This window comes from Hyperoodon ampullatus (genome assembly GCF_949752795.1).
Source record: "Hyperoodon ampullatus genome assembly, chromosome: 4".
Classification (NCBI taxonomy): domain Eukaryota; kingdom Metazoa; phylum Chordata; class Mammalia; order Artiodactyla; family Ziphiidae; genus Hyperoodon; species Hyperoodon ampullatus.
The window spans coordinates 130,329,428-130,343,949 of record NC_136917.1 but is presented as its reverse complement, the minus strand read 5'-3'; the positions used below and the strand labels follow the sequence as shown (position 1 = coordinate 130,343,949).

At 37.4% G+C, this 14,522-nt stretch overlaps 1 protein-coding gene across 1 annotated transcript in view; it reads left to right on the top strand.

Moving 5' to 3' along the window:
- Window positions 1-918: 918 nt before the first annotated feature.
- Window positions 919-14,522, top strand: part of RAB3C (RAB3C, member RAS oncogene family) — a gene marked incomplete at both ends in the record, with an annotated part of 311,597 nt that continues 297,993 nt past the window's right edge. Inside the window, one exon of the mRNA XM_079703446.1 lies at window positions 919-942. Within this exon, the coding sequence (XP_079559572.1) occupies window positions 919-942 (24 nt within the window). The remainder of the gene's footprint in view (window positions 943-14,522) is intronic.

Genomic DNA, 14,522 nt, shown 5'->3' with positions numbered 1-14,522 from the left:
TGTGTAGTGCGTTTAGCTTCCCTTCCTGCGTGAGACCTTAACCTCGTTTGTAGCAGGGATTACTGAGAATTTCGGAACCTTGAGTTGCAATGGAGCTGTATGGAAAGGTAAGCAGAAGGGAGTTCCTCTGCACGCTCTGAGCGAAATCTCGCTTTGATGGACTTTTGTGTGTGTGTGTGTGTGTGTGTGTGTGTGTGTGTGTGTGTGTACGCGCGCGCGCGTGGGTGCCTTCTCAATGTAATTGTGTGAGTAAACCACTTTCTTTATGTGTGTGCCATTCATTCTCGTTCTCCCCCGCGTTTGGTGAATGAGATTGTAAAACCACCCCACTCTGCCTGTGGAAATGTATAAACTTTCCCGATTCAGGATGGGGAGGTGTAGGGCAGAGAGTTCCAGAACGCAGCGCAGGTTTGGTTAGATTGGGAATTAGCACAAGGTAGTGCGTTTCCTAACAAGAAAAATCACAATCTAGCTTCGGAAAGCGATAGGTAGCAAAGAAAAATCTCCAGCTGAGATGAGCTGGGGTCACTTTTCGCCTGCACCTTGCGAAGAAATGGTCTGTGAGGCTGAGAGCAGCACCAGCCGGGAGCGATTCCAAAAGAGAAGGGAGGCTCCGCGGCCGAGTCCAACAGGAGGAGCAGCCCGTTTTTATGCTGGCTTGCCGGGAAATGTAGTTCAGGGCTCACCGGTTTGCCGGAAAACTCAGCAGGGTCAGACTACAACTCCCAGGAGCACGCGGGGCTCCCAGCCAGTACGCGTGTGCGGCGCCAGGAAGGGACAGCTCCGGTGCTGATGTTGGAGCCGGTTAGCGAACCCCAAGAGTGCAGTGTGGAGCGTGAAGCGCGCGGGCTGGGCACGCTTGATCGGGCTCCCGGGCCAGCACTGTCTTAGCCAGGGAGAGAGGACACTTTGCGAACAATGAGACACGAAGCTCCCATGCAGGTGGGTCTATATAGAAAGTGTGGCCTCGGGAGGAATTGAGAGAGATGCTTTCTCCCTCGCTCCCAGCATAAACTGCGCCCGATCTAAGGGAAGGTCTTAGGCAGCCACCCGCGGGGATGCGGTTCTGACTTGGTCCAGGGAACAGAACTGGGTTCCTCTACGCTCCGCGGGGCTGTGACTGGGGATGTTTTGACGCGGGTAAGAGTATACATTATCTTCCTAGGCTCCACAAGGAGGATTATAGTGTCTAAAACGTAAACTTGAGCAAACAAAAGTCAGAGGAACATGTAATCTCGTATTGGCATTGATTGTCCCTCCTGCTTGCCTGGTTTGTGATCGCGGTGCAGACACACGGACTTATGGCGAGGTTCGGGGTTGAGAACTGTACTGGAGTCGGGATAGAGCGAATACCGCTTGGTTAAGAGCGCGCTAAGAAAGGAGAAGCCAGTGTTAGGGTCCGCATAGTCCTCTTTCTTCAGTTAGGGTCCTAGTAGTATCAACGGAAAAAGCAAACCCATTGGGGCTTGACTCTTCCCAGAAGTAAGCAAGCCTTTATCGCTGTCCACACAACTGGTTTACTGCTGCGTTTCAAAGACTATCCTCTGAGCTCTCCTGAGTAATGTGCCCATTTGTTGTCCGTTCCGATTCCCTATTTCTATCACATTCTTATGTTTGCTTCCTTTGATTCCGGCGCAAAGGTGCCTCTGCCTAAGCACCTTGCTTAAGTTTTGTTTTTAAGTAAAGATAAGTGATGCTTTCTCCTTTGTATGTACAATCAGTTAACGCTAAACATCAGCCTGTGTTCATTACCAAGCAGAGTGATCCCATTGCGTAACAGAAAGGCACTTTATGAATGGGATTGAGAGGGGGAATGGAACACACGTTTGGAACGTGTTGTCCCTCTTGAGAACCCAACCCTGCTACCAAATCCACCAATATAAATGTTTGACTAATTCGTGCTTAAACATTTTCCACAAAAATCAAGGGCTTTAAACGTATGCTTCAATTTACTTTTTATTTATGGTATGGGTTATGTATATTAAGATATATGCTGACTGGACTGTTCAATGAAAAAAGGTCTGTAGAATTTAATTTGTTTGTTGAAGGATTATATAATAGAAGCTCTCGAATTACCTTATGAGTTATGGAAAATTTGATTTGTTCCAGAGAACATTGGCCCCATTGTGAATCTTCTAATACCTCTGTTTGTGACTTAGTTTTTCATTATAGACCTGATGTGAAAAGAATCTGGACAGACAATAAAGGTACAGGCTGTTGCAATCAAGATATATTGGCTTATGATAATTTCCCACTACTAGAGGTACTGCCAGGAACCAACTGGCTAAATTAATCATATCTGATTACAAGTAAACATTTACAGTAGATTTTAAAAGTAGATTGTTAGTATTTAACATCAAACCCATATATGCACTGAAGTGTTCATGTTAAAATAAATTTCTAACATATAAATCACACTGCATCTTTATTTTTATTTTCTTATAATAATTGCTTAGAATGTTCAGAAGGGTCATTAAAATGTTACAGAACTGTATGAAATTAGTGCCTTAAGAACTATTTTAAATTATTTCATATCAACTTTGTAGTAGGCACTGTAATTCCATATTTTAGTCAGAACTTTAATGAATAATTAATATAAAAATAGGTAACAAAATTAATTTGCTTCTGGATGGACTTGTCATATTTAGGATGTATTTTATTCATTGGACTTGATTTTTGAAATTAAAAATTTCAATGCCCAAATGCTATCAAAAATAACATGTACATTAAAAAAAATCAAAGACTATTTTCTGTAGTATATTTCATTTAAGCACATTTATTGATTCAATTTACCAAGTAAATTGTTATGGTGGCCCTCTCTCAATTACTGTCAGGTTTTCAAACATATATAATGATAGGAAGAATAAAAACTATAAACATGCTTTTTATATATATAGAAAGAATAAAAGCTATAAATATGCTTTATATATATATATATATATATATATATATATATATATATGTTTTTTAAGTGGCAAGTAATGTCTCAGCACCTGTACTTCTGAATCATAAGCACATAATCACATTCCAGGTGATTTTGACATATGAAAATGCAATGAGATGAATAGTTGACTTTTTTTTTCCATTTAAAGACTGAACCACATCATCATTTAAAATACATACCCCTAAGTTTCCCCTTAGGTTTCTGGAAAATGAGTCACAAGCAAAACCTCAGTCTATAGTTTCATTATCCTAGGAGATTCTTTTCCCCATATAAAAATATTTAGTTCATTTATTCAGTGAAACAAAATGTGCTCTTTAATTGTTGATTTCTTAATTTATTTCATTTTCTTAAATCAAAGAATCCTTTAAAAATTCATGTCTTTTACAAAGTATTTATTGTGCCTATGTACATAGCTTGGTGCTCTGTTCAAGGTAGTTATCTTTGATATATGCAAATTTTCTGAAGAATATTTCTCTCTGAGTTGATGCAAAATGAGGGATAATAATTGTTTTATAGGGATTATTAAAATAATAAACAGTAATAGTCTTTTCTGTCTGTGTTTCCTTTGCAACTAAATAACCAGGAATAGCATTTGGTAAGTGTTCCAAATGATGGGTTAGAATTTTAATGCAGGAGATGGTCATTTCGTATTTTTTCATTCAGTGCATCCATAAATCCTGAGGGCCAAATGAAATGGGGAATAGCAGCGCTCATGACTTGAGGGCGAGACTCTCATGAACAAATTGTCATTTGATTCAGGAGCCAGGTTGAACAAATTCCAGTTTATCTAGTGCTTTGTGCCAAGCACTGTGCCTTGCATTCAGATCTCTCTGCGTGTGTGTGTGTGTGTGTGTGTGTGTGTGTGTGTAAAATATAAAACAGTCCTAGAGGTCACCATTATCCTAATTATGGGCAGATAACTAGAACATTTTAAGATTAAACAACTTTCCCAACATGGTAAATTCAAAATTCTGCCAGACTCTAGAAAGCCCTTTTTCTTTCCTCTATTATTTTGGGTTCCTCAAGAAGACACAAAATGGTGGTGTAAAGGTTGAGGGCACTATTGATATAATTTGATTCATTCATTTGGTTCAGAAGAAAGAAAACTGTCTCTTCTGTTTATAAAATTATCTTGTATAAACTAAACCAAATATTTGAGAAGGGCCAATGTTTTAAAAATGGCTAGCTTTCTGTTTCCTGGGTTTGAATTTCTTGCAGGTTTGCTTACTCTCTTGCAGGACCAGTGGAATTCATTGTCTCTGTTTAAATGCTTATCTTCAATTTTGTCATCCACAAGCTTTCTGGGTCATCACATAAGTGCAGAGCCCTCTAACTATTTAGGAGACTTGAAAGGAAAACAACTACTCAAAGCATGGAGCAGAGTGCCAAAAAAGGTTATTTGGCTAAAAATTAGGAGGATTGAAGAAAGAATGTAAGTGTAGGCTGAAAATGAGGTTGAGGTGAAAACCACAATAGATATTAAATACAGCCGTGCTATATAACAAAAACAACTTACAAAGAATCAGTCTAAATATCATTGTTTCATTTGGCTATGGAAGGTACATGGCAACCTTGCATCTTATTATTGTGGAATTTCTAACCACATCCAGCCTCTATGATGATCCCTTTATCTTTATAAGAAATGGAAGTTTAGTCCTCATCCCTTACAGAGACAGAGAAAAACTCTAGTTAACATTGGAGAAACAAGAACTTTTTTCTTACTCCATTTGAGCAAATTCCTCAAGTATCCACGTTTCTTCTGTAAAGTAAAGTGGAGGATAGAGAGGGGAATTACAGTAAAAATAAATTTCTGTGGTGTAAGAATGATTTTCCATTTTCATTTTTTTAGTCCAAGAAGTTGTGGTTTTATTACATGGCATTACCACAATTTTCCCCTGCCATTCTAAACTTATATTGGAACTGCAGGTTCCTTTCCTGACCATCATATTCCAAGATGGAAATATATTTTTATGCTAAGGATTGAATTTTCCTGGGACTATTCTTACACCAAGGATACTCAACTTACTAAGTATAAACAGTTGTGCCACCTGAAAAAAATGTTGTATTGGTTAAAGGTCGTCCAACAATTTCCCCCATTTTTCATTCATTAATTGGGTCCAGAGGTTCTAAAGGAACCCTCTTAATAGCTCATAGTTTTTTACCATGCATACTATGACCTGTGAAGATGAAATCTTTTAGATTTATTTGGAATTATATAAATTTTTAGCATTTTTCATTTGTTTATTTACAGTTATTGAGATATTTCTATATGTTGAAATGTGCAAATATTAAGTGAACAACTTGATGAATTTAAAAAATTATTTATTTTTATTTTTTTAAATTCTTTATTGAATTTGTTACAATATTGCTTCTACTTTATGTTTTGGTTTTTTGGCTGCAAGGCATGTGGGATCTTAGCTCCCTGACCAGGGATCAAACCCGCACCCCCTGCATTGGAAGGCAAAGTCTTAACCACTGGACCTCCAGGGAAGTCCCAAATTTGATGAATTTTGATAAATGGGTACACCTGTGTAATACATACCATTATAAAGATGTAGAATATTTCCAATCAGCCCCCAAAATTCCTTCATTCATATTCTTTTTCCAGTTAATCTACCAATGCAATAAATTCTTGACTTTTTTCACCATAAATTAGTCCTGTTCTAGAATTCTATATAGTTCTGGAAAACATACAAAATGAACATATTGCAGAATATACAGTGTGTACTCTTGAGTATGGCTTATTTTGCTCAGTATAATGTGTAAGGGATTTATTCATGTTTTTGCATGTATCAATAATTCATTTTGTTTTATTGATGCATATTATACTAGTGTGTCAATCTACGACACTTTAAAAATCTATTTATCTGTTGATGGACTTTGAGGTAATTTCATTTGGTGCTACTATAACGAAGGCTATAAACATTATCACATTGGTCTTTTTATGATAATGTGTTTTCATTTCTTATGGGTAGATACCTAGAAGTAGAGTCGTTGAGGGGTAAGGGTAAGTCTTTGTTTAAGTTTCTAGGAAACAGTCAAATCTCTAGCCAAAATGGTAGTGCCATTTCACATTCTCACCGGCAATGTATGAACATTCTAGTGGCTTCACATCTTAACAGTGTCTGGTGTCAGTGGCCGTTTAAATTCTGGCCAGTTTAATGGGTGTTTATGGTATCTCATTGTGATCTGTATTTGCATTTTTCTGACGACAGTGATGTTTAGTATATTTGTATCTTTTAACTGGCCATTTGTATATCTTCCTTTGTGTAGTGTCTGCTTAGCCTTTTATCCATTATCTGGGTTGCCGTTATTGTTTAGTTGCAGAAGATCTTTGTATAGGTTTTTTTTTTTTTGATATCTGTTTGTTTATTTAGTTTTGAAACTAGTTCTTTGAATGTATTAAAATATTTTCTGCCAGTCTGTGCCTTGAATACTCATATCTTAATAGTGTCTTTTGATGAGTATTTTTATTTTGATGAAATTTAGGTTATTAATTATAGGTGGGGTCTATATTTGGACTCTCTACTTTCTTTGATCTATTTGTCTTAACTATGTCCCAAGACCTTACTACATTTGTTATTTCTAGTAGTATTTTTTTAGATTTCTTAAGAATTTCCCCATAAATAATTGTATCATTTGCAAATAGAGACAGTTCTTTGTTACCAGTGACCTGCTTTTTTTATTTCCTATAACTTATTCCACAAGATAGGACAGCTAGTAAAATGTTTTATTTATTTATTTATTTATTTATTTTTATTTATTTTTTTCAATTGCCTAATTCATCACACCACAACCCCCACCCCCCCACCGCTTTCCCCCCTTGACGTCCATACATTTGTTCTCTACATCTGTTTCTCAATTTCTGCCCTGCAAACCAGTTCATCTGTACCATTTTTCTAGATTCTACATATATGTGTTAATATACAATATTTGTTTTTCTCTTTCTGACTTACTTCACTCTGTATGACAGTCTCTGTGTCCATCCACGTCTCTGCAAATGACCCAGTTTCGTTCCTTTTTATGGCTGAGTAATATTCCATTGTGTATATGTACCACATCTTCTTTATCCATTCGTCTGTTGATGGGCATTTAGGTTGCTTCCATGACCTGGCTATTATAAACAGTGCTGCAGTGAACATTGGGGTGCATGTGTCTTTTTTTTTTTTTGTGGTACACGGGCCTCTCGCTGTTGTTGCCTCTTCCGTTGCAGAGCACAGGCTCCGGACATGCAGGCTCTGTGGCCATGGCTCATGGGTCCAGCCGCTCCGTGGCACGTGGGATCTTCCCAGACCGGGGCACGAACCTGCGTCCCCTGCATCAGCAGGTGGACTCTCAACCACTGTGCCACCAGGGAAGCTCCCCAACACCACTTATTGAAGAGACAGTCTCATCTCCATTGTATATCCTTGCCTCCTTTGTCATAGATTAGTTGACCGATAGATGAGTTTATCTCTGGGCTTTCTATCCTGTTCCATTGATCTGTATTTCTGTTTTTGTTCCAGTACCATATTGTCTTGATTACTGTAGCTTTGAAGTATAGTGTGAAGTCAGAGAGTCTGATTCCTCCAGCTCCGTTTTTTTCCCTCAAGACTGCTTTGGCTATTTTTTGTGTCTCCATACAAATTTTAAGATTTTTTCTTCTAGTTCTGTAAAAAATGCCATTGGTAATTTGATAGGGATTGCATTGAATCTGTAGATTGCTTTGTGTAGTGTAGTCAGTTTCACAATATTGATTCTTCCAATCCAAGAACATGGTATATCTCTCCATATGTTGGTATCATCTTTAATTTCATTCAACAGTGTCTTATAGTTTTCTGCATACAGGTCTTATATCTCCCTAGGTAGGTTTATTCCTAGGTATTTTATTCTTTTTGTTGCAGTGGTAAATGGGAGTGTTTCCTTAATTTCTCTTTCAGATTTTTCATCATTAGTGTATAGGAATGCAAGAGATTTCTGTGCATTAATTTTGTATCCTGCAACTTTACCAAATTCATTGATTAGCTCTAGTAGTTTTCTGGTGGTATCTTTCGGATTCTCTGTGTATAGTATCATGTCATCTGCAAACAGTGACAGTTTTACTTCTTTTCCAATTTGTATTCCTTTTATTTCTTTTGCTTCTCTGATTGCTGTGGTTAGGTTTTCCAATACTATGGTTGAATAATAGTGGTGAGAGTGGACATCCTTGTCTTGTTCCTGATCTTAGAGGAAATGCTTTCACATTTTCACCATTGAGAATGATGTTTGCTGTGGGTTTGTCAGATATGGCCTTTATCATGTTGAAGTAGGTTCCCTCTTTGCCCACTTTCTGGAGAGTTTTTATGATAAATGGGTTTTGAAATTTGTCTAAAGATTTTTCTGCATCTATTGAGATGATCATATGGTTTTTATTCTTCAATTTGTTAATATGGTGTATCACATTGATTGACTTGAGTATATTGAAGAATCCTTGCCTCTCTGGGATAAATCCCACTTGATCATGGTGCATGATCCTTTTAATGTGTTGTTGGATTCTGTTTGCTAGTATTTTGTTGAGGATTTTTGCATCTATATTCATCAGTGATATTGGTCTATAATTTTCTTTTTTTGTAGTATCTTTGTCTGGTTTTGGTATCAGGGTGATGGTGGCCTCATAGAATGAGTTTGGGAGTGTTCCTTCCTCTACAATTTTTTGGAAGAGTTTGAGAAGGATGGGTGTTAGCTCTTCTCTAAATGTTTGATAGAATTCACCTGTGAAGCCCTCTGGTCCTGGACTTTTGTTTGTTGGAAAATTTTTAATCACAGTTTCAATTTCATTCCTTGTGGTTTGTCTGTTCATATTTTCTATTTCTTCCTGGTTCAGTCTTGGAAGGTTATACCTTTATAAGAATTTGTCCGTTTCTTCCAGGTTGTCCATTTTATTGGTATAGAGTTGCTTGTAGTAGTCTCTTAGGATGCTTTGTATTCCTGTGGTGTCTGTTGTAACTTCTCCTTTTTCATTTCTAGTTTTATTGATTTGAGTCCTCTCCCTCTTTTTCATGATGAGTCTGGCTAATGGTTTATCAATTTTGTTTATCTTCTCAAAGAACTAGCTTTTAGTTTTATTGATCTTTGCTATTGTTTTCTTTGTTTGTATTTCATTTATTTCTGCTCTGATCTTTATGATTTCTTTCCTTCTGCTAACTTAGGGTTTTGTTTGTTCTTCTTTCTCTAGTTGCTTTAGGTGTAACGTTAGATTGTTTATTTGAGATTTCTCTTGTTTCTTGAGGTAGGCTTGTATAGCTATAAACTTCCCTCTTAGAACTGCTTTTGCTGCATCCCATAGGTTTTGGATTGTCGTGTTCTCATTGTCATTTGTCTCTAGGTATTTTTTGATTTTCTCTTTGATTGCTTCAGTGATCTCTTGGTTATTTAGTAACGTATTGTTTAGCCTCCATGTGTTTGTGTTTTTTACATTTTTTCCCTGTAATTGATTTCTAATCTCATAGCATTGTGGTCAGAAAAGATCCTTGATATAATTTCAATTTTCTTAAATTTACTGATGCTTGATTTGTGACCCAAGATGTGATCTATCCTGGAGAATGTTCTGAGCGCAATTGAGGAGAAAAAGTAATCTGCTGTTTTTGGATGGAATGTCCTATAAATATCAATTAAATCTATCTGGTCTACTGTGTCATTTAAAGCTTGTGTTTCCTTATTAATTTTCTGTTTGGTGATCTGTCCGTTGGTGTAAGTGGGGTGTTAAAGTCCCCACTATTATTGTGTTACTGTCGATTTCTGCTTTTATAGCTGGTAGAAGTTGCCTTATGTATTGTGGTGTTCCTATGTTGGGTGCATATATATTTATAATTGTTATATTTTCTTGTTGGATTGCTCCCTTGATCATTACATAGTGTCCTTCCTTGTCTCTTGTAACATTCTTCATTTTAAAGTCTATTTTATCTGACATGAGTATTGCTACTCCAGCTTTCTTTTGATTCCCATTTGCATGGAATATCTTTTTCCATCCCCTCACTTTCAGTCTATATGTGTCCCTTGGTCTGAAGTGGGTCTCTTGAAGACAGCATATATATGGGTCTTGTTTTTGTATCCATTCAGCAAGCCTGTGTCTTTTGGATGGAGCATTTAATCTATTCACGTTTAAGGTAATTATCGATATGTATGTTCCTATTACCATTTTCTTAATCGTTTTGGGTTTGTTTTTGTAGGTCCTTTTCTTCTCTTGTTTTCCCACTTAGAGAATTCCTTTAGCATTTGTTGTAGAGCTGGTTTGGTGGTGCTGAATTGTCTTAGCTTTTGCCTGTCTGTAAAGCTTTTGATTTCTCCGTCAAATCTGAATGAGATCCTTGCTGGGTAGCGTAATCTTGGTTGTAGGTTCTTCCCTTTCCTCACTTTAAGTATATCATGCCACTCCCTTCTGGCGTGTAGAGTTTCTGCTGAGAAATCAGCTGTTAACCTTATGGGAGTTCCCTTGTATGTTATTTGTTGTTTTTCCCTTGCTCCTTTCAATAAGTTTTCTTTGTCTTTAACTTTTGCCAATTTGATTACTATGTGTCTTGGCGTGTTTCTCCTTTGGTTTATCCTGTATGGGACTCAGTGTGCTTCCTGGACTTGGGTGTCTATTTCCTTTCCCATGTTAGGGAAGTTTGCGACTATAATCTCTTCAAAGATTTTCTCGAGTCCTTTCTCTCTCTCTTCTCCTTCTGGGACCCCTATAATGCGAATATTATTGCATTTAATGTTGTCCCAGAGGTCTCTTAGTCTGTCTTCATTTCTTTTCATTCCTCTTTCTTTATTCTGTTCTGCAGCAATGAATTTCACCATTCTGTCTTCCAGGTCACTTATCCATTCTTCTGCCTCAGTTATTCTGCTATTGATTCCTTCTAGTGTATTTTTCATTTCAGTTATTGTATTGTTCATCTCTGTTTGTTTGTTCTTTAATTCTTCTAGGTCTTTGTTAAACATTTCTTGCATCTTCTCGATCTTTGCCTCCATTCTTTTTCCGTGGTCCTGGATGATCTTCACTATCATTATTCTGAATTCTTTTTCTGGAAGATTGCCTATCTCCATTTTATTTAGTTGTTTTTCTGGGGTTTTATCTTGTTCCTTCATCTGGTACATATCCCTCTGCCTTTTCATCTTGTCTATCTTTCTGTGAATCTGGTTTTTGTTCCACAGGCTGCAGGATTGTAGTTCTTCTTGCTTCTTCTGTCTGCCCTCTGGTGGGTGAGGCTATCTAAGAGGCTTGTGGAAGTTTCCTAATGGGAGGTACTGGTGGTGGGTAGAGCTGTCTGTTGCTCTGGTGGGCAGAGCTCAATAAAACTTTAATCCTCTTGTCTGCTGATGGGTGGGCCTGGCTTCCCTTGCTGTTGCTTGTTTGGCCTGAGGCAACCCAACATTGGAGCCTACCCAGGCTCTTTGGTGGGGCTAATTACAGACTCTGGGAGGACTCAGGCCAAGGGGTACTTCCCAGAACTTCTGCTTCCAGTGTCCTTGTCCCTTGGTGAACCACTGCTGCCCCCCGCTTCTGAAGGAGACCCTCCAGCACTAGCAGGTAGGTCTGGTTTGGTCCCCTCTGGGGTCACTGCTCCTTTCCCTGGGTCCCAGTGTGCACACTCTTTGTGCGTGCCCTCCAAGAATGGAGTCTCTGTTCCCCCTAGTCTTGCTGATGTCCTGCAGTCAAATCCCATTAGCCTTCAAAGTCTGATTCTCTAGGAATTCCTCGTCCCATTGGCAGACCCCCAGGTTGGGAAGCCTGACGTGTGGCTCAGAACCTTCAGTCCACTGGGTAGACTTCTGTGGTATAAGTGTTCTCCAGCTTGTGAGTCACCCACCCAGCAGTTATGGGATTTGATTTTATTGTGATAACGTCCCTCCTTCCATCACATTGCAGCTTCTCCTTTGTCTTTGGATGTGGGGTATCTTTTTTGGTGAGTTCCAGTGTTTTCCTGTTGATGATTGTTCAGCAGTTAGTTGTGATTCTGGTGTTCTCAGAAGAGGGAGTAGTCAAATGTTGAGTAGAAGTAATGAGCAGACATTCTTTTCTTATTCCCAATCTTAGCGGAAAGCCATCTTTCACCATTAAGTATGAAGTTAGCTATAATTGGCTTTTTGTTGTTGTTGTTTTTATTATAGATATCCTTATCATACAGAAGGTATTTGTTTTGATTCCTAGTTTGCTAAGAATATTTGTTTTTAAAATAAATGGTTGCTGAATTTTGTCAATACATTTTCTGCATCTGTTGGGTGATCACATGGTTTATCTCCTTTATTCTATTGGATTACACTGATTGATTTTTATTTTATGTAACATTACTTAGATAAACCCCAGTTAGTCATGATGTACTGTCTGGATTCAATTTGACTATATTTTGTTGAAGATTTTTGCATTTAAGTTCATGATGGATATTGATATATGATTTTCTTTTAATGCTTTTATGAGGTTATAATGTAGGAGTTATGGAAACCGTATAAAACAAGTGAGAATTGTTCTTTTTCCCTCTACTTTTTGAATGATTTTGGTGTGTAAGATCTATATATTTTGTTCTTGAAAGTGTTAGGTAGAGTTTATCAATGAAGCTATTAGTGCCTGGAGTTTTCTTTGTGGACATTTTTTTTTTTTTAACAAATGCAACTTTTTTGATATACAGATATCTCTATCTTCCAGCTATCTACTCTATCTATCTATCTATCTGTCTCCCTTTAGTATATTGTGGTAGGCAGAATAGCCTTCTCCCTAACTCCTTGCAGAGATGTCTGCCTAATCCCTGGAACATATGAGTAAATTATGTTACACAACACAAAGGCCTTTGCAGATATAATTAATGTTATGGACTTTAAAATAAGGAGATTAACCTGGATTTTCAGGTGAGTCCAGTATAATGACATCAGTCATTATATTGCTTGAGTCAGAGAGATGTGACAGAAGGGGAAGTCAAAGATTTGAAGCATGACGATTGTTGGTTTAAAGATGAAGAAGGCTCTATGTCAAGGAAATAGGGACCTCAGTCCTATAACCACAAGCAGCTGAATTCTGCCAACAACCTGAAAAAGCTTGGAAGTGGAATCTTCCCCAGAACCTTCAGGTAGGAACCCAGCCCAGCTGGCACATTGATTTTGGCCTTGTAATGCCTTAGCAATATGAGCAGAGGACCTAGCTGAGTTACACTGGGTCTAGATTTCTGACTCGGTAAATAATAGCTGGGTGTTGGTTTAAACATCCATTATGGCAGCAGTAGAAAATTAATTATGCATATATAAAATTTCCTATTTCATCTTGGGTCAGTTTTGGTAAATTATGTTTTTCACCAAATCTTTCAAATTTATTGACATAAAATTGTTCAAAATATTTTTATTACCTTTTAATTTCTTTAGGATCTATAATGATATCCCCTCATTCATTCCTATTATTGATAATATGAATCCTCTCTCTCTCTCTCTTCATCCCTACCTCCCTCCCTCTCACTGGTCTTACTAGATATTTATCCATATTATTAATGTCTTCAAATAACCAACTTTTGCCTTTGTTAACTTTTTTGTTGTTTATTTTGTATTGTATTGACTTGGGCTTTTAGGAAACAACTGTGTTCCTTGTATAATACTTTAGTATAACCTTTTTGTTTATCAGGCTTAAATTATTGATTAGAAATTTAGATCACTGAGTTTAAATGTTTCTTTTTAAGAATAAACATAGTATTTACAAAGATAAATCTTTACTACTTTAGTAGTTGACTCCCACAAATTTCTGAGTATAGTATTTGCATTATATTTTATTTCAAACTATTTGCTTCTTTTCTTGTGGTGTTTTCCTTAATTAATGGGTTTAGAGGTATGTTGTTTAATTTCGAGATACCTGGGTATTTTTCAGATATTTTATTGATACTGATGTCTAATTAAATTCTCTTGCTACCAGAGAACATATACATTTTTTTTTTTTGCTGTACGCGGGCCTCTCACTGTCGTGTGGCCTCTCCTGTCACGGAGCACAGGCTCCGGACGCGCAGACTCAGAGGCCATGGCTCACGGGCCTAGCTGCTCCGCGGCATGTGGGATCCTCCCAGACCAGGGCACGAACCCGTGTCCCCTGCATCGACAGGTGGACTCTAAACCATTGCGCCACCAGGGGAGCCCCAGAGAACATATTCTTTAAGATTTCATCCTTCTGAAATTTTTTTGGATTTGTTTTCAGGCTAGTGTCTGGTCTAACTTCATGAACATTTCATGTGCACTGTGAATGCTGCATGCAGCAGTTGTAAGGTATAGTGGTCTGTAAACATCAATTAGCTCATGGTTTTTGTGTGGTGTTGCTAAGATCATCTATAACCTTAGTGATTTTGGTCTAGTTATTCTATCAATTACTGAGAAAAAGGTTGTAAAATCTCCAACTATGGTAATCAATCTTTCCATTTTTTTAGTTCTTTCAGTTTTTCTTTATATATTTTGAACTCCTTTATTAGGTAAACACACATTTGTAATTGTTGTGTCTTCCTGAAAATTTTTCCTTTTTATTATTATGAAATGTCCTTTTTTATTTTTGGCAGTGCTCCTTGTCTTAAAGTCTATTTACTCCATATTAATACAGACACTCTTGCTTTCTTAA